Below are 20,498 nucleotides of genomic sequence, written 5' to 3' on the forward strand. Positions count from 1 at the left end.
CTGGTCCACCCTGTCTGGCGGACACACTTCTTTTTTCCTTGACCAGGGGTGGGCATTGCCCATTTGATGGGCCCCATTCCTTAACCCTGAGTGTGAGGCTCTGGTGAGAAAGGGAGAGGGAAACCAGGCACCAGAAACTGGAGGTGCTGGGACTCCAACCTGCAGAGGGAGGGGTCGGCATTCAACAAAGACCTTGGCCCTGTTGTTTTAAATAAGAAATTTATTGCAAATATAGAAATTGATTCTCTCCATACAGGAATCTCCGAGTTGAGGAAAACAATTTCGTGCCATTCAGTTTAAAACAGGAAATCGGGAGGAAGAGGAGGCAGATATAGGGAAGAGAAAATAAATGAAGTTCCCCCCCCGACCCCGAAAAGAAGAAAAGGACAGTTCAGGCCCCACCGAGGGAGGAAAGGTCCACACACAGCTAGGGTTCACAGGTTCGTAGCCCGGGGCCGGAAGCCCAACTCTGCAGACCCAAACCAGGTGCCAGGCGGCAGGGCAGGGCCGAGGGGCTCGTGGCTCCCTGGGGAGGGAGGAAGCAAGAGTGGGCCCCTCGGCCCTCCCCAGCCCTGTGCTTGTTTGGCGAAAGGCAGGGGAAGGAGAGGCCGCCCAGACCCTCTCCCCCCACCCCATTCGACCCCCCTTCCTCTCCCTACTGCTGGGCAGCAGAGATGGACCTTTAACGGGGCGGGGAGGGGGGACTCTGGAGCAGGCGTGAGAACAAGGAGTCTAAATACTGGTTCTGTCTTAAAGGTGGGAGGATGGACAGGTGGCCGTGGAGCAGAAGTCTTGGCAGAGAGATCAGCGTTGCGGTCAGGCGAGCCCCAACCTTCACACTGGCCTGGCGGGCAAGCTTCAGCCCTGCCCCTTAAGCCCCGTGGGGGCCAGACACCCCAGGGCTTCCCCATGCCTTGACCACCCAACCCCCCCGAAAGAGAGCCCCGCTCCCTCAGGAATGGGGTGGGATGCTGCTAAGCCATGGGGTCCTCGCAGGGCAGGGCCAGGGGAGTGGGGGGCACCCGAGGAGGTACTTGGGGACACCCAGCTCCTCCTATCCTACTCCCTCCCGCTCCCGTCTCATCCTCCCATGGCCAGCAGTCTAGTTCTGACTCTGTCGTTCAGAGCTCGGCTGCCGGTCACCCCTGCCCTGAGGGCTCCCCAAGGCCCTCGCCCTCCGTCGTCCGATTTTAATTCTCTGTGCAGTGCCGATCACTGGGGAACAGTTTGAGGTTGTCCCGTCACTGCATGTAAGCCCCTTATAAGCCAGGACCTGTCACTCTTGTCTCCCATGCCCGGGCCCCTTTCCTGGCCTCAGTCTGTCTTTAACTGGTTTTGAGACCTTAGAAGCTTTCCTTCCTTCCCCTTCCTGTGCCTGTTTCCCCCTCTGTTAAATGCCCAGGACATGGAGGGGGGCAGGTGAGCGACTTCCTGCTGGGAACCATCAGAGCCCCTCGGCCAGGCCCAGCCTCTTCACCCTGCCTCTCTAGGGCTCTCCAGACCTACTCTCCCCAAGCGGGTCTTTCCACTCCCACTGCCCCACACACAGTCCCTTCCTGGCCTGGACACAGGCCACCACCGTCTTCCTGCTCTGTCCCGTAGGAGGGGTCAGAGGCGAGGGGCCTTCGGGTGGCCAATACAGGCCCCTCCTGCAGAGGGGAGAAACAAGCCTGGGATCCCCGAGGAGGCGGCCACCCCAGACTAAGCTTTCTTCCTGTCAGACCTCCACTTTTCACTTCTGGAAGGCCATTAGCTCCAACAGAGGGTTTGCGGCCCCTACCTGTGCTCTCCAGGACAGCGTGGACCCACGGGTGCCCCTTCCCAGGAACAGGCACCCAGGAGGCTCGAGAGATTCTGTGATAAGGGATGGCAAGCCTGGGCACGACCCAAGGCAGGTCCCAGGAGGTCCAGGATGCGGCACTCGCATCTCCTCCAGCTGGCTCGCCCCCTCCACTCCACCAGGTCCCTCGTCCCTCCTTCCCGGTACCTTCCCTTCTCTCCTGGTTGCCTGCCCTCCTGGCCCGCCCAGGCCATGGTCCAGGTCCACCGTGCTCACCTCCATTACAAACACGGGACCCGGGCCAGACTCCTTGACATAAATGTTCATTTTACTTTCGTGTTTATTTCGCCCTGCCCCCCCGAGGAAAAATTATCCTGAACAGGACACAGGACACAGATGCAGGAAGGCCTCCAGGGTGAGCTACAGTGCAGTGGCCCCTCCCCAGAGCTACAGCCTGGCCTGGGCAGCTGGGGGACCCTCTTCTGCCTTAAAGATCTGTACGACCTGGGCTGTGAATGTCGGTTCACCTCCTGGGAGTGGAAGACCCCTGCGGTTAAGACGGAGATCTATCCTTTAGAGCGCCCTGAAGCCGGCCTGTCTGAGGTTTTTATAGGTCATCTTCAACCAGGAATGATGGGGGAATGGAGGTGGCTCTGGCTTCTGCTGACAGTATTCCTCCCCGAGGGCAGCTCTGTCTCCAGTGAGGCCAGGCCAACGTCAGGGGGGGACCCCTCCGCCTATAGGTTCCTCCCTCAGGGCCCCAACCTCCCCGTAGGGCCACCCATGAAGCCCCAAGCTCTTGGCTTCCTGTACTCAGCAGTGTGCCTGACCCTCCCCACCCGGCAGCCAAATCACCAGACCCCCTCCCTCTTCGGGGGCCCCGACTTCTTCATCTGCAAAATGGGAGCAAGTGGGACAGAGGAGAGGTCCCCCCATGCTCCCTTCCCCGGGGCTGTCCTTCCCGAGCAAGGAAGAGGGCAAGGGGCGAGGCCACATGGGAGGAGAGGAGGCGGCACTTGTGGGCCCAACGTCCAGAAAGACAGGAGGCGGGTGTGGGGCGGGGGGCTGTGTTTTGGTGGCACCTGTTTTGGGTCTTTTGCAGAGCTGGGCCCTCCCCACGTTTCAAGAGCTGCTTGTCAGATCACAACAGAGGGACTGTGGGAACGGGGCGGGGGGGGCGGCGGGGAGGGGGGCAAGGGAGTCTGGACAAACTGGCACATACACGACAGATGTTTGCTCAGAAAAATACAGTAAAATCGTCATGCAAATATAACAGGGAATCTGCTTCCTCACATCACTGGCTTCTCGGCCTGCTCGCTCTTCTGTTTTGCCAATCCGGTCTGAAGAGGGGCTGGGGGGCAAGATGTGGGGAGCCGGGGGAGGTCTGCTCTGCACATCCATGCTGGCCCCCTCCCCTCCACTCCCCAGGAGAACAGTCCTTTCCTTGCAAACGTCAGCCCCAAAGCGAGCCCCGGGCTTGGTCCGTGCCCCAAGTAGGTGTGAGAGAAGGGCTGCGTTGAGCCCTAAGGTCCCCTCGCCCTCCACGGTCCTCCCCCAGATCCTACGGGAACAGCACTAGCTTCCCTGTCAGAATGCCCCCGCAGTGCAGGTCTCGGTCCCCTCCCAGCAACCACCCTCACCCCACGGTCACACTCCCCAAATCTCAAGAAACCCAACTGGGTGACAGGCCAAAGGCAGGAGGGTGAGGAGAGCCAAGGGGGCTCCATCCCCGCCTGCGGTGGGTGAGGCACCCAGGGGCACACTGGCAGGTGGGCAAAGCTACAGTCTCTCCGCCCCCTACTGGCCCACCTCCCATCCACAGGCGAAGGGACGGCTGACTCCAGCCCCTCAGCACCCTGACAGTGTTCAAGACCCCACGGTCTCAGGAACCCAGACCCACCCCCTTATAGCGCCCCAGGAAGCCCCTAGCTCTTGAGAAAGGCAGCCACCCCCTCTGGCCCTGCCCTCTCTCACCACCCTCTACCACCCACACTGAGAGAGAGAACCCCCAAGAGCCCAAGGGTCCCAACTACCAGGCTCTGGGTTGCCATGGCAACAGAGGCTGGCCAGGGACGGGGAGGGGCCCCGGGAATCCAGCCTGCTCCTTCCCAGCAGGGGTGAGGTGGGAGTGCTCACCGTTTGTGCTTTGTTCGATGTTGGATGGGGGTCAGCAAGGGATGAGTGGCCATTTCCACGGAAACATGGGAGCCCCTCAGGCCAGAGGGGTGGGGCAGGGATGGGCAGCCAAGAGGGGGTGAGTGGAAAAGCTCCGGAAAGCCCTCCCTCCTCTGGGCAGGCTGAGATGCTGCCCCGAGGGCCCGTGGCAGGGGGTCAGGCCAGTGGGAGGCCAGGACGCGGGGGCAGAGGCAGGAAGGCCCCCACTAGATCCCACCTCCCCGCTGCTCCCAGGCATCACAGTTTACTGCTGCCCTTCTGGGACGAGCAGGGCTCCTGGAGGCCCAGAGAGGCTGGGGGGGCCAGGGCGTGGGGCCTGCACCTGAGACGCGGTGGCTGCTGGCTCAGCCGCTCTCCTCAGACCCCATCGGCAGCTCTCAGGCTACTTGGAAGACACTTGAAGGGGGCTGGTGGACCGTCCCCGTATCTGCTCCTGCCCTGTCCACAGGACCTCCCACCTCTCCTGGGTGCTGGCCGGGGGGTGGGGGTGGGGAGTGTGTATGGCGCAGAGGCCCCTGTACGTGATGAATCACAGCTCCACGCTCGGGAGTGGGGGGACATGGCCATGGGGCTTTCTAGAAAGGAAAAGCACCCGCCTGATTCTCATGTCCCACAGCCCCAGGAGACCACAGCTCTAGAACGGGTAGCGGGTGAACAGAGGGTGAGGGCCCCGGGGGAGCTCCTGGGGCTGGGGGATTGCACTGGGCTGGGAAGTTGGGAGACTGACTCTCACCTGCCATGTGATCCTGGGGTTAGCAATTCCTTTCTCTGGGCCTCGGTTTCCCCATCCATAAAGGAAGGAAACGATGCCCAATGTCCATCTTCTACTAAATCTCCAAGTGACCTGTCCCCGAGCTGGGGGGACCCGCTCCCTGCCCCAGGGGGGCTTCGGTCCATCCCCGCCCCGGGCTCCTTTGCCCCCAAACCTGTCCCTAGTCCCAGAGCCCCAGACCCCACACCCTACACCCTCTTTTGGCTTCTTCGCCTGCCCGCCGGCCCCACCCAGCACGCACACCCCGGCAGAGTCCCTGGGCAGCACAGTAGAGACGACTGGTTTCAGTATCAGTGTGTAAACTTTAAGGTGAACATGTCTTTGTTTTCCCGTCTGGTATTGTCGGGTGGTGGTGGTTCACAGTCAGGTGGTGGTCAGGTGTGTGCGTGGGTGCGTGCGTGCGGGTGTGCGTGTACGTCCACTCCTCGGCCTCGGCCCTCAGCGTGCCCCGCCTGGCCACCCGGGCCCTTCCCCGCGTGCCCCTGGCCCTCCCCCTCCAACCTCACCAGGGAGGAGAGGGTCACAGCTTCTGCTGGGCCGAGACCCCCTTCCAGTAATCGAGGATGTCGTGCAGGTCCTCGTCCTTGGCGAACTGGACCTTCTTGCGCAGGGCGTGGCCGGCGGCCATGTACACCTCCTCCCGGTGGTGCTTCTTGTAGGGCCGGAAGCGCTCCCAGATCTTGTGCGTGCTCTCGGAGGAGTACTCAGGGCTGGAGGAGTAACCTGAGTAGTAGTGTCTGGGGGAGAGCTGCGAGTAGGTGGAGTCCCGCTTGGTGCGGGTCAGCGGCTTGAGGAAGGACACACGCTGGCTCAGGCTGTCGGCGCCCTCCTCGTAGTACAGGGCCGGGAAGCTGTGCCGGTGCTCGCTGCAGTGGTATGCGGGTTTCACCTCCAGGTGGTGGACGCCTCCGCCGCCGCCGCTCCCGCCGCTGCCCGCCGGGACCAGCGGGAGCCGGTCCAGCGGGCTGTTTAGGGGGCTGCCCTTCTCGATGTACTTGGAGTCGCCCTTGGCCAGCCCCGCAGCGGCCGGATGATCCGGCACGTCCAGGCTGAAGACCTTGGCGCTCTTGATGGAGCCGCTGGAGGAGACGCTGCAGGTCTTGCGGGCCACGGCGGCATCAGCGCTCAGCTGGCGCTGCAGTGGGTGATGGGAACTCTCCTTGTATGGAGGTGAGAGGAAGCTGGGCCGCTCCAGCCCCCCAGGGGTGGCAGTCGAGGAGGTGGTGGAGGCCGCAGGGAGGGACTGGCATTCGAAGGCCATCTCAGGGTCCCCGCCACCGCTGCCACTCCCCAGGAAAGAGGCCGAGTCCAACTTGAGGGCATCGATGCAATTGTTAATGATCTGGTTGACCTTGTCCACCTCCTTGGCGATGGTGGAGATCTCAGCGGCCGAGCCCTGGCCATTCTCCAGCTCCGGGAGGTCATCCTCGGGCCGGGCCAGGCCATCGCCGCCTGTGCCCGTGCGCACCTCGATGTAGTTGCCCTTGGTGGCCACCTTGGGCGTGTCCAGCCCAGCCTCCAGCCCCTTGGAGGTGGTGGGCTTCTCCCCGATCATGGAGGGGATGGAGGACATTCGGGACACGGGCAGCACAGGGGGCTCGCCCAGCTTCTGGGTGGCGTGGACGACGGAGCCAGCATCCACGTCGGCCCCGTAGCGCATCTCCAGGATGGTTTTCTTGACCTTGACCGACTTCTGCTTCTCCTCCTGCATGCGCCGCTTGCGCAGGCAGTAGTAGACGGCTCCCAGCACGATGACCATGCCGAAGAGGCAGCCCAGGATGGTCATGATGTAATGGGTGGTGGTGGAGGTGCTGGGCGCCAGGTCGCCCGGGACTGGGTCCCTGGTGGTGAAGGTCAGGCAGGTGTGGTTGAAGCGGCGGCTGTTGCGCAGCGAGGTCACACAGAAAGTGTACTCGGTGTGCGCCCGCAGCTTGTCCAGCGTCACAATCTCCTTCTTGTTCTTGAGCGTCATGACGTCGGAGAAGTAGCTGTTGTTGTACTGGACCAGGACGTACATCTTGCTGTAGGGGTGCGGGATGATGACCACCAGGGTGGCTGAGGTGAAGGTGACGTGGTGCAGCTTGATGGCCGGCCCCGCTGAGGCGTCCGTGGTGGACGAGGCCGGTGGCTCCACCGAAAGGATCTCGTCGGGGCTGAAGCCCGAGTTCTCGTCGGGCTCCCTCTGGGCGTCGGTGGAGTAGGGCGTTGGGTGGCTGGCGGGCCGGGCGGGCAGCGAGCCGTTGCGGCACTTGGCCTGCAGCACGGTGATGGCGTTGAGGCTGTGGTAGGGCCGGGGCACCAGCAGCGGGTAGCCGGCGAACTCGCGCGGAGACTCGCACTGCAGGCGGTCGTAGTTCTTGGTGACGTTGTTGAAGACCACGAGCCAGGCCAGGAAGCCGAAGAGGTCGCACTCGCAGTTGAAGGGGTTGCCGGCCAGCTCGCACACCATGAGGCTGGCCAGGCTGGCGAAGGTGGCGCCGTCGAGGCGGCTGAGGCGGTTGGAGGACAGGTCGATGCTGATGAGGCTCGGGCACTCGGAGAAGGCGGCGGGCGTCACCACCTCGATGAGGTTGTGCTGCACGAAGAGGAACTGCAGGCGGCCCATGCCGCGCAGCATGCCCTCGGTCAGGTTGCTAAGCTTGTTGTAGCCCAGCTGCAGCACCTGCAGGCTCGACTGGCCCAGGAAGGCTCCGTCCTCGATGTAGGAGATCTCGTTCTTGGTGAGGTTGAGGTCGGTGAGGTTCCCGAAGCGGTTGAGCGAAGAGTAGAGCACGGCCTTGAGCTTGTTCTCGTTGAGCCGCAGGTCGTGCACGGTGCTGTTGATGTGCTGCGGGATGGTCTCGTAGGGCGGCTGGTTCTGGCTGCAGATGGCCAGCCACACGTAGCCCTTGTCGCCCTCGATGAGCCAGCAGTCGGCGCGCACGGCGCCCGGCCGGCACACGCACAGCAGCGCGGCAGCGCACAGCCCCAGGCGCAGCATGGCTCCGGCCGCGGCCTCCTCACAGGCCGGGCTCGGGGTCGGGGGCCGGGGCGCAGGTGGCCTAGCGGCCAGAGGCTGGGGCTGGCAGCACAGTCCTCCCTGGGGCCGCCACCATCTTGGGGGCGACCCCCAGCTTGGGGGCCCCAAGCGAGGCAGGCAGAGCCAGTGCCAACTATTGGGAGCCGGCCGGGGTGCTACCCTTAGGAGCCGGGTGCCACGGCCAGGCCAGGGCCACGGGGGCTACAGGCCCCCCAGTCTGCTTCCCCGAGGTGCTCCTTTCCTGCCGGGAGGGTGCCCGGGCTCTCGAGGCTTGACTTCCTCTCCTTCCTCCTCCTCCTCTTCCCCCTGGGGTTCTGGGCTCAGAACTTCAGACGATTCCCACGGGAGGCTGGAGACCGGAGCTCTGAGGGGGGAGCGCAAGAGACGGGGACAGGAAGGAAGAGACCCATCTGTCACCTGGTTCCTGAAAGGCAGCACCGAGAGGGGGTGACAGATCAGTGTGAAGGCTCAGAGCAACCCCACTAAGCTCCAGTGCAGGCCCCCAGTCCCATTTCCACCCCCTCCCGGGGGTTCCTGTGTCAGCAGCACTCTGGGTCCGTGTTACATAAAAAAAGAAGGGGGGGTGGGCAGCAAGAGGGGGAGGAGGGGGCCACAGGACATGGAAGGAGGGAGACCAAAGAAACAAGGGAGGGGGAGGGAGGAGGGGATAGAGTCTGGAGCCAGTGGGCAAAGAAGGGAGACTGGAGAGTTAACAGGCCAGGCGCATACACATACATGCACGCACACACACACAAACACGCCCCAGCACACTAGCGTCCACACTCGCCCACCTGCCTGAACAAAGACCCACAGGCCCCCACATGAGCCAGAACTCTATGGCATGCTCACATCGACAGGTGTGTATACACACACACACACCTACAGTCTTGTGTACGACAACAGGCCCATGCACACATGGCCACGTAGCCAAGCAGCCACCCTCCAATCCAGAAAAGAATTAAGATGCCAGCAAAATGCCTCCTCTCCTCCATGCTCACAGATAAATAATTCATTTGTTGTGTAACTGCTCCTGTTCCAGAAATAATTCCCTTGTCCCGGCTTCCATGGGGGAGGGGGAGCACAGCAGCATGGCTGTGGGCCCCCCAGGCAGGGGGGATGCATAGAGGCTGGGGTCTCCCGCAGTGGGAGGGCACAAGATGAGCTCATCCTGCAGGCAAGAGCAGGGCCAAGGGAAAGAGAGGGAGTCTGGGAATCCAGACACACCCTCCATAGCCCCTCCTCAAAGTGCTTTCCGGTAGGGGGCCCGGATCCTGCAGGGGATGTCTCAGGCAGAAGAAGCCAGAGGTCTCCGTAATCCTGTGACCGAAGCCCGGCATCCCCTCAGTGGCTGGGGGAGTCAGAGGCCGGCATCCCCTCAGTGGCTGGGGGAGTCAGAGGCCCAGAGAGGAGCAGTGACTTGCCCAGAGACACACACCACAGCCTGGGCCAAGATGAAGGCTCCCGAGCCAGCAGGAATCAGGAGGCCTGGAGCCCCACCCACCAAGCCTGATGAGCCGGATGGAGCACACCACCTCTGAGTCTGTTTCCACAGCTATAAAGTAGGGGACCAAGCCTCTGCCTGGCCATCTGATGGGGGGAGAAGTTAGGTGAGCCATGCTGCCTGTGCTCAAGATGAAGAGGGTCAGGGGAGGCAGTGCAGGGCTCCCAGCCCACAGACCCTCATTTTCCAAGTGGGGAAACTGAATCTCAGTCTGGGGTGGACTTGCCCCGGTCACCCAGCAAGCCAGACAAGGGCCCCTCATCCAGATCAGTTTGTAACTCACACCCAGCTCTCCTGACTACGAGAAGAACTCGGTCCTCCCTCCCTCCACCCTGGGCACTGGCCAGGGATATGAAGATTAGGCCAGAGAAATCATGTTTGGATAAAGAAAGCAGAAGACTGTTCACAAGACTGTTCACCTCTGCGTCTTGCTCCTCCTCCCGGGAAACTCCAGGAAAAAGAGCACTTTAAGAAAAAATGTGAAACCTCTGCTGTTAAAGCAAAACCAATTTACAGCCCTGAGTCCCAGAGGGCTGGAACAGAGGAAAGGGAAGTGGAGAGGGAGAAAAGTCCCCAAAGAAGCCCAGGCAGGCAGTTTTTGTTGAGGTGGCAAGTGAACAGGGCGTCCAGGTGACCCCTCGGGTGAAAGGCTGAGGCAGCGTTAGAGGCTGTGATGATCAGGATCTCCAGGGGAGTCTGCCTCACACCTCCCCGTCCCCTGCAGGGCCAGCTTAGGCTGAGAGGCCAAACGGGGGCAGGGGAGGGGGTAACCACAAGGCTGTTGGCCAAGAAGGGGACAAGGACAGGCAGCAGAGAGCGTTTCTGTCCTTGGCTGTGCCATGAAAATTCTCAGGGCTGGAGTCGGGAGACCAGGGCTCCCATCCGACGTGGCCACTGGCTCCTAGGGGGCCTCAGGCCAGACCTACCCCTCCGGTGGCTTCAGCTCCCCTCCCCCTCAGGCAGTGAGGTTGTAATGGAAGAGGCTGAGTTGCCAAGTCTGCCCTATCAGAGAACCCTCTGTCTGCACCTCCTCTGGCTGGGAATGTCTGGGGACCGCATTTGTATGCAGGTGACGCGCAGGTGTGCGCTGGCTCAGAGCACTGGAGCAGGGGTGTGCTGACGTGTACAAGCAGATGGGTGTGCAGGCCGGCAGGTGTGCACACATATGCCTGTGTGCACAGGATGTGTGCCTGCCTGGCCAGCTACAGGAGTGAACGTAGGAGTGAATGAGGGCATGCCTGTGTGTGGAGGGGTGGGAAGGGATGCATGTGGAGCATCTCCGGGGAACACAGGCCCGCACCTGCCTTATGTCGACATGTTAAGCACATGTGTGGCCCACATGAGTGCGTATGTATGTACACACACATGAGGAACTTTAGCCACATCGAGCCCCCCCATCCTCAGATCTGAGTTGCTCAAACCATCACCCGCTCAGCCAGACCCAGCAGCTGTCAGGCAAAGCTGAGCTGGCCAGACTCTTGGAAATCCCAGCCCATGCTGAGGGTGTAAGAAGAGGTGAAGGAGAAGGGAGGGGAGTAGGAGAAGGTGCCCAGACTTGGAGAGGCTGCACTAGTCCAGTCCTGCCTCTTCCCTTCCCAAACAGTTCAGGGGGTTCAGTGGCCCCCACGCCCCTAACCCAGCCCCTCTGAGCGCTGCCCAACTGGGTCCTCAAGGTGACCCCGCCCTCTCTCCGGCTCCGCCCACTCCCGCCCCCCACCCTCCCCCATGACTCAGAGTGGGGAGGAGGCTCCCCCTCACCCGGTCCCATGTGCGTCAGCCGCCTGTCCCTGTCCCTGGGCTGCCTGCCCACCACCTGTCGAGGCCTGACGCATCCAGGGACGGGGGACAGCAAGGCCGCGAAGGCGCTGACAGCAGCACTTGGCCCCCCGCCCGGCTGCACGCCCACTCCAGGTGTGGGGAGGGCGAGCCGGCCGCCGAGCCATCAGACCTGGGGCTGAGGGTCCTGGGGTCAGGCCTTCCCCTGCTCCCACGGGAGTGATGCCCCAGCCCAGACACCAGTGGGAGGAACAGGGCCCTACCCACCCCAGCACACCTGGGGGCTGGTGAGAGAGAGAAAGGAGGTGAGGGAGCTGCAGACAGGAGGCGAGGGCTGAGGAGGAGGGAAAAGCCAAAATCTGGAGACAGCTGAGCAGGAAGAGGCAGAGGAATAGAGATAAACGGAGAGGGCGCGTCGGAGACAAAGGAATCGATCGGCAGAAAAGCACAGCAAAGCACAGCGACATGACAAATATGGCGGGTGCAAGGGAGGGGACACAGTGCCTGCCGCCTCCCCCCCACCCCCGATCCAGGGGCCAGATGAACACTGGGCCTGGCTGAGCCACCGAAGTGCAGCCTGTGACCAGCCCAAGAAGGGGGTGGGGAGCGGCAGGAAGCAGGTGTTGGAAGCAGAGGCCTTTTCTGCCTAGGACCCAAACGGTGCTAAACCTGGGAGGGTGTGGCCACCCCGGAAGTGGGCTGTGGGCCAGTGGCCAGGGCAGCAGGGCATGAGGGGGCAAAGAGCAGCGTTCCCAGGGGACCTGGCCTCAACGGACCCCTCCCCCAACGCCTCACCCCGCTCCCACTCCCCCAGGTGTCAGGTAATGAGTGAACTCTGGCCAGAGGGGGGGCAGGCCCAAAGTGCCCAACCAGCACCTTTCCAAGGGTCCCTCTCTCCTGCCACCACAGAGGGAAGGAATGTGGTGAAGTTGGGGGGCAGTGTGCCGTCGAGGGATCTTGGGGGGAGGGATCCCCGTCTAGCAGGCTACACACTGCATGACGTCCACTCTCATGGGGACACCCTTGGACAGAAAGGAGGGAGAAGAGTGGGCAAGACCATACGGGTCTGAGGGGCAGAGCTGAGGGGAGGTCTCTGTTCAGAGCTCGGTACGGCCACGGAAAGTCTGACGCACTCTGGGCAAAGGCCTCCCCTCTCTGGGTTTCATACCCGCCCCCTGACGTCACCGGTCGATCCCGTTGGATTCTGCACCCTCCTCCAGGGGCCACGAGGTTCAGGGCCCCTCCGTGGACTCAGAATCCCAGAGCCTCAGAGCAGCAGGGACGAGGAGCCCTGGCTCTGCCCAATCCCAGCCACTGTCAGAGGGGCAACCGAGGCCAGCACTGGGGAAGGGACACGTCCAGCTGGTGGGAGGTCAGCTCAGGGGCCAGGGTGGCAGCGACAGATCCTGATCTCCCAAACTCGAGTCCCCTCTGGGAGCTGACTGCCCCTGGACACGGCCCACTCAGCTACCCCAGGACACTGGGCACGAGCCTGCTTCTTTGCCCAGGAAGAGGGCCAAACGATCCCTACCCGCAAGGCTGCAGTGAGCTGACGTGGCGGATGCGAGCGCGAGGCCTGGCATGTAGCAGGCAGCGTCAGGAAACGTCAGCTACCGTTGTTCATGAGGTTTTTCTCATTATTTCCTCACAACCCTCATCACCTAAGAGTAGGGTTCCCTGGGACTCAGGCTCCCTAACTCCCTGGGCCACAGACCCCTCCACTGCAGGCTGACCCCCAAGCTCCCCAGTCAGAGGGGAGCCTTGACCTCTCCACCCCAGGCTGTGGGGCTGTGAGGGCCAGCGGGTCATGGGGCTGCTCCCCCTGCCTGGGCTGGGCGAGAGGATGGACAGGGTGAGGTCTGCCTGTGTGTGCCCCGGCTGAGGGCAGATGGGGTGGGGAGTGGGGAGGCTAGAGGTCAGCGGGGAAGATGCAGGGCCGGCCGGCTCTGAGACCTTGGGTGAGTTGCAGGCCCCCTTCCAAACCTCAGTTTCTCCACCTGTGTGGCAAGGTGAGTGCCTCCCATCGCCCGGGGCTCCCACGAAATCCCAGAACATAGTGGAGACAAACACGCTCTGCTCTGTATAGGTCAGGAGGCCCGGCAAATGCACGGCTCCCGCTCATAAGGTCATACTCCCGCAGGATGCTCGTAGGGTCCAGGGAGTGGATGGGGGAGGTGAGGCCCGTGTTCCGACCTCCCAGGAGTGGGACATGAGGCTTAGCCAGGGAAATCTCATTTGCAGCAGCTGATCAGCCCTGGCACGGGCTCCTCCCTGGGCCAGGCTGGCCAAGGCTCTCTAAGGTGCCATTGACCCTGTCCGTGTCAATGCCATTACCCAGGATTACGAGGACCGAGGACTCCTGGGGCCCAGCCAGAACTTGACAGGCGGGCAGCCACCTCACCTCTGCTGGAAGCACAGCACCAGGCCAGGGGTTCCAGTGGCTACCACCACTCCACCCTCTGGGACAAAGCCTGCCACCCCCTGTGGACTGGATGCCGGGTCTTGTAGCTGCCTCCACCTCACCAGGGCTCCTTGGGCAGACTGCTCTGGGCCTCGGTTCCTCATCTGTAAAATGGCATAATTATACCTTCGCCACTGAACTACTGTATGGTAAGTGAACCATTTGGATTTCAGGTGCAAAGAGCCCCAGCTGCAGGACAGAGAGAAAAAAGCATGGATGCTGGAGACAAAGGGTCCTGGTATTGAATGCTGAGCTGTGTGACACAGAGCACATTAATTAACCTCTCGGGACTTCAGTCTCCTTGTCCATAAGATAGTCGCAGCTACCCTTTACTCAATGGCTCATTTGTGTCTGACATTTTACATTCCTTGATCTTATATCGGCCCTGCATGGTGAGTGCTGTTGCCTTCATTTTACAGATGAGAAAACTGAGGCCCCCTCCTTCCCCAGCTTCCTCCAAAGAGCTGGGTCCGTTGCAGGGACTGGACATGCACAGGCCAACTTGTGAGTTTCCTGCCCCTTGGGTAGGCACCTCCCTCTCTATCAGGAAAGTGTACAAGAGTGGACCATCCATAAACCGAGAGAGAATTCAATTCTCCCATCAGTCAGGAAGTACTTAGTCCAGGTCAGCTATGCTCCTCAAATACCCACAGGCACACTCCTACCTCAGGGCCTTTGCACATGCTGTTGTCTCCTCTTAGAATGCTCTTCCCCCAATATCTGCACAACCCACTACCTCACTTCATTCAGATCTCTGTTCAACTGCTCCCCACAACCCCACCTTCCCTGACGCCAAATCTGAGATGACTCACTGGTCACTCAACCCTGGCTTTGGTCCCTTCTGAGCTCTCAACAATACTAGACATCATTTAGTTCCTTATAAGCCCCTCCCTGCCCCCATAATAAAGTCAAAGTAGGCTTTATCTTGTGCTAAACTGCAACCTCCATACCTGGAACAGGGTCAGACATTTAGCAGGTGCCCAGAACATGATGTGTGGAATGAGAGCTCAGGGCTAGGGATGGGGATGGGGATGGGGGACAGAGGGAGATCCTTGGGTCCGTGACTCCACCGAATCAGGACTTTATATAACTATCAGAGGGAGGGCCACCACCACTGATGAGGTGCTCACGGTGTGCAAGAAATGTGCTGAGCCTTCTTTTTAGCCCCATGACCCCACTTACACTTCCCATTTTTCAGATGAGGAAACTGAGGTTCAGAGAGGGGCTGTGATCTGCCCAAGACCACACAGCCAGGAACTCGAACTGGCCTGAGCTCTTAGAACTACCAGACTTTCCAGGATCCCTGCAGATGTGACTCCCCCCGACTTGCATACCTCCAGTGACAGGGATCTCAGCACCCATTTGAGGCTTATTCCTTTCTTGAACAGCTCTGACTATTAGAGATTTCTTTATATTACAGAGCCAAACCTAGCTCCTGTACCTGTGTTCATTCACTGGTCCCAACCTGCCACTGGCCAGACACGGCCTGTCTGGAGCCACTGCAGCCAAGGGTTCTCCTCAAAGGTCCTTCTGATATTTGTTCATCAGTTATCTCATGCCCCTGCAATCCGCGTATCCAGGATGAACAGCCTCATGTCCCCTATTGCTCTTCCAAAGCCACGGTGTCAAGTCCCACACCCTTGGGTCCAGCTGCCCCGGGTCATGCTTGCTGTCAAGGTCCCTCCTAAAAGGTGTCACCTGGAGCTGAGCCTCAGCGCCAACATGGTCCGAGCAGTGACCGGCACCGGGGGCCCTCTGCTTCCCTTGTTCGGGTGCCACACTTCTGTTAGAGCAGCATGGATATGCCGAGCAGTGTGTCCTCACCTTGACCCAGATGTCAACCAAAGCCCCGGGCCCCTTCACATCCTGCCAGGCAGCCCCGATGCCCTCAGAACGTCCTCAGGCAGCTCTGGGAAGTATCTGTTTGGGTTTCACCCGAGGTGCTATGTTTCCATCCACTCCCATTCCATCATGTCTTGTTAGTCTCAGCCCTCCGTGCCAGCTGCTCCACATCTCAGGGGAGCTGGCTCCTGCCCCTTGATACTATGGCACCCGCTCCCAGCTCTGTGCCATCCTGCGCTGGGTGAGCAGGCCACGGCTGCATCCGTGTCACGGGGAAAAGGGGAGCAGGCCTGCAGCTCACCACTGGGGCAGGTCGGGCACGCTGCCCAACCAGCCACACACTCACCCGCGCTCCTTACACATCCGCAGGTATTTACTGCACACCTACTGTGCGCCTATGATGTGCAGTATTGCAGACAGCTGCACCCTGTCTTCACCGAGTTTCTGACTTACCCAAAAGAGCTTACTAAGAACATGGCCACATCGACAGCAGCAACAGCCAACAGTTATTGGGGGTTAATTGGGTTGGCAAGGCCTCAATGTACTGGGCATCTGTCTGCAAGCCAAGTAACCTTGGCCAGAAGAGGGGGCTGGGCTAGTCTGCTGTGCCACGAGCTGTTATGACACACAGAGGGCTGGCTCACTGTGTGACCTTGGGCAGGTCAGCACCTTGCCCCCTCTGGGCCTCAGTTTCCTCATCTATTTAGGGGGAGAACAGCTGAGCACCTGTGTCTCTCTGGTTTGCTGGGGCCAGCCCCAAGCCCTCTGTAACTGCTCACTGGGTCATCTCCCAGGAACTCAACTGATGCCTGGGCCTCCCCTGCTCCCAGGGGCGTTGGATCTGTCATTAGCACCTGCACTGTGTCCAGGCCTCAGAGGGAGGAGAACGGAAGGGTTTTTAGCAGAAGGTCTTGGCCCTGGGAAACCACCCAGCAGCCTGGCAGGAGAAGCCCCAACACTGGCTCTGTGGGCAGCTCTTCACGGACGGCCCCCTCACATGGCCCACTCCCTGGTACCCACTACCCAGCCCTAAGCAGCCCAGCATCCACCCCACCCACCGCCGGCGCTGTGTAGAGCATGGGACCCTCCTGCTCATGGCCAAGCATGATCTGTATCAAAAGTCCATCTCCTAGTCCCACTCCAGGAGTTATCTCTGGCTTTCCCAGAATCCTCCCGGCTATTCAAGGGACTGCCTCCTCCACCTGACCCCTGACTTCTCCCACCTGACCCCTGCATCCCCACCTTGCCCCTCTCCCCCCACACGACCCCTGCCCTCCCCCACCTGGCTCTGCCTCCCCCACCTGACCCCTGCTGGTCCCTTGGCCTTGGCTTCGGCAAACCCCAGGCCCCACTCAGCTGCAGCCCCGGGCACTACTCACCAGTCTCCACTGGACCCGCTCTTTCACCAGTGCCTGCGCACGCGCAGCTGCCTCTGCCTGCATGGCCTCCATTCATTCATTCAATAAACATTTATGGAGCACCTACTATGTACCAGGCGCCGGCTAGGCCCTCCCTCCCAGCTCTGCTCCCTCTCCAGGGCCCGAAGGGGTGAACATTTCCCTGCCTTCCAACACCCTCAGGGCTGTCCCAAGGCAGAGGGGTGTGTCTGGAGCCTACGGGGAGACGTGAGGGCTCCCGGTGGCAAAGCGCGCAGCCCACTCGGAGGCAGCCTGGCAGGGGAGGGGTGGGCGGCGTGGGGCAAGATGAAAACAGAGTCATGGGCTGACACAGGCTAGGCCTAAGCACTTCTCATATTAACTCACTGAATCCTCTGCATAACCTCATGAGTCGATGCTGTTGTTATTCCCACTTTACAGAGGAGGAAACTGAGGTTTCACAACTACTACATAGTGGTTTTGACCCTCCATGGCACCAGGCTCTGGGTCAAGAGATGCTGTGGGATCCTGTTTCATCTGGACAATGGTTTTTTAAAAAAATTTTTAATTAGTTGCCAATGTTGATAACTCCGGAGATTTTATTTTTAAAATCCTCATTTCTGGAATCCACTGAAAAACCTGGAAGAACTGGCTGCCCAGGTTCTGCATCCCTGCAGAGCCAGAGCAGGTGGCACAGGCCTAGGTGGACCCATCCTCCTCCCCGCCTCTCTGGCTGAGGTTCCCACTGACCCCTGGGCAACAGAGGGAACCCCAGAGTGGGGACAATTAGAATCCGGACCTGTGGGGGGAATCCCATGAGCCTCCCGGTTGGGACCTGAGGGTGTTACAGTACCTGCCTTCCTGGTTCTGTGGCTCTGAGACACTCTAATGGCATGGATCGTTTTCTTTTGGCGGGGGGAGGTCTCTAATTACGAATCTGGGATGCAAGAGTTCTACAGTGTATCTACAATCCCTTGATCCTGAAAGTCTACTGAGTCTTGGCCTCTGTGACACCACTTCTATAGGACTTTTAGCTGCCCTGGCCCATCCACAACCCCTGCTTGCCTCCAAGCAGGCCCACTGGAGTGGGGACCCCAAAACAGGAGAGCACCCATAGAGCCCCCGAGACCTGCCTGTCAACCTGTGGGGTCCCTGGCTCTCCAACCATGCTGCTTGGGTTGCCGGGTCAAGTTTGGGGCTCCTGTTAGGGTTTGAGGGTTACTTGCTCCCAAACAGGATGCCCACTCTGTAAAATGCTGCCAGCCAGGCTGCGCTGAGGTTCCAGCCAAGGCCGCTGTGAACACCAGGAGGCCTGAGGCCTTGGCTGCTGAAGCCACACCCCGGAGGAGGGCCTGTGGCAAAGGGCTCCCTGGCCTTCTGGAATGGCCCCTTGCTCTTGCCCCTCCCCACAGACCTCACCCACAGACCTCAGGATCCCCTCACTCTGCTCACCTGGGACTCCTGCCCACCCTCCCCACTGCCTCTCCCAGGCCCCAGCACCCGGGGCCCCATAGCCAGCCAGGGCCAGGCTGAGACCCTCCCAGGGCCGCAGCCCATCACAACCCCAAACCAGGCGGTCGTATGGGGTCCCTCTTCTGGCCCTGAGACTAGCTTCTCTGGTGCGGATGGCGGTGGGGGGGAGCTTGCAGGGGCCTGCAGCTGTGGCATCAGAGAACAAGGAAGCTCTGTTCGTGCAGAAGGAGCCCCGGAAATGCCCGGGGTGGGGTGGGGGCTACCCCATGGACTGCCGGCTGCGCTGAGACCACAGCCCAGGACATGTGGCCACCAAGCCCGCATGGCCAACCCATTGGGACCAGCCCTCCCTAGCGTTCTCCTAGAAGGACAGGCCACATTCAACTCAAATCCCAGCTCTGCCACTGAACGAAGAGCATGGCCCTGGCAGGCTATTTCTTTCCTCTGAGTCTCAGTCTCCGCTTCTGTGAAATGGGACTAGAAGGGCACTACCTCAGAGGGTGGGAGAATGAAAGCTTCAGAGCAGGGTATGGCACATAGTAAGTGCTCAATAAAGTTAGCTGCCTCTAGAATGGTTATGGTGGCCCAGCTCACAGGCGTGGCACAGTGCCCGGCACACAGCGGGTCCCCGTCACCCACTGCTGCAACAGTGGTGGCAAGGAAGGGATGAGGCCTGGCCCCTGACAGTGTCTGCCTTCCTGCCTGTTCCTGCCCCCTCAAAGGCCTGCTCCCACCCCTGCCTTCAGCCTGTTCCCCAGCCTCGGTTTCTCTCCCATTGCCAAAGCACAATGGCTGTTATAATTAACAGATTATCTCAGTGCGACAGCTGTGGTCCTTTGAAAATTGGGTTGAATGACAAGATCCTGGCATATGGTAATTTCTTTTCATCCCCTGCTCCCTCTTTCTCTCTCCCTCGCTTCAGCCTTGTTACACATGCAAATGTTTTTTCCCCTTTCCCTCCTTCCCAAACACCTTCCTCCTCAGAGCCTCCTCCTCCTCGGGATGGCAGGGGACAGACTACGGTTCTGCTTTCCAGTGTAAGCCAGGTGGGAACTGACCCTCCTGGGCCCCTCTGTGAGCCTGGCACTGGGCAAAGTGCTCGACACAGGTGACTTCTGTCATCTCCCAGCAGACCTAAGTCCCTCTACCTCAGGATTCCTCCCACCTGCCAGGCCACTCCCCCTTGGGCTACTTTGCAGTGACCTTCTCTGAGGTCCCAGTTCCGGTCCTCTGCTCTGCCCAAACCTGCTTCCCCACTCCCACCCCCCAGCATCTCCATCCCTCCCAGGGTTTCTGTTATCAGCTTGGTACTGACCGCCAGCTGCCTTCTGGACCCCTCCCTGGCACCTGAACCCCACAACTGGACTGGCCTCCCACTAGTGGCCCACAGGCTCCCCAGCCCTGCTTCTCTGCCCAGTCCCTGAGCCAGCTAGAAGCAGCCCCAGCTGCCCACGTCTGGAAGGTCTTTGTGCCCTCCCGCTGCTCCTGCCCTGCTTCAGCCTCCTTCCTCACCCCAAATGAGTTTCTCAATCAGCACCCTCACTGGTCTCCCAGCCTCCAATATTCCCATGCGCAAAAGCCTTCACTGGCTCCCTACTGATCTGGGAAATTTCCAGCAACAGACATCTGAAGCCCAGCCCCTGGGGTCCTGCGGAGCTGGTTCCTGCTTTCCTCTCCTGCCCTCCTGCCTGCCCCCACCAATTAAAATGGTCTGCTTGGGGTCCCTCCTGTGGGTTCCCACAGCCCCCTGGGCTTCTTCCATCACAACCGAACCAAAACTGCTGCTTTTACTCCTGAACTGAGTTCTCCAAGGAAGGGTCTGAGTCTCCATTAAAGCCCAGCACCAGGCACCCAGCAGGTGCTGAATAAACATCTGTTAATGACTGAATGAAAGAGGCCTGCTCTCTCCCTTTATAGACAAGGAAACCAAGGCTCAGAGTAATTAATGACTTGCTCAAGATCACACTGTTTGTGTGAGACAAAGCCAGGATTTGAACCCAGGTCTGTGATTCCATGCCAGTCTTTTCCACTGCCTGGGGAGGGCTGTGTGGGTCAGCTTCGGCACAGATCTCAGATCTCGGAGGATTTGAACCTCCCTCCAGCCTCAGCTGGATGATAAGAAAATGGTGCTCCCTGCCCAAGCTGTCACTGCCTCGACCTTGGACCCCCAGGGCCTCAGTCTGCTCATCTGTAAAGTGGGAAGGAGCCCTGCCTCACCCCCATCTCAGAGGGTGGCCGTGGGGGCAGAAGCTCAGGCCTTGGAAAAAGCCGGTCCTGCTAACAACACCTGAGGGTTTGCCCACCCTCACCTCCAAACCCAACT

At 60.4% G+C, this 20,498-nt stretch overlaps 1 protein-coding gene across 1 annotated transcript; it reads right to left on the reverse strand.

Annotated features, from left to right (window-relative positions):
- Positions 1-5,247: 5,247 nt before the first annotated feature.
- Positions 5,248-7,707, reverse strand: ELFN2 (extracellular leucine rich repeat and fibronectin type III domain containing 2; the record flags this gene model as incomplete). Its single annotated transcript, XM_082634417.1, has 1 exon — positions 5,248-7,707. One exon carries the CDS (start codon positions 7,705-7,707, stop codon positions 5,248-5,250), a length of 2,460 nt encoding a protein of 819 aa, XP_082490543.1.
- Between the last annotated feature and the right edge of the window lie 12,791 nt (positions 7,708-20,498).

Source organism: Mesoplodon mirus, assembly GCF_964341445.2.
Source record: "Mesoplodon mirus genome assembly, chromosome: 11".
Classification (NCBI taxonomy): domain Eukaryota; kingdom Metazoa; phylum Chordata; class Mammalia; order Artiodactyla; family Ziphiidae; genus Mesoplodon; species Mesoplodon mirus.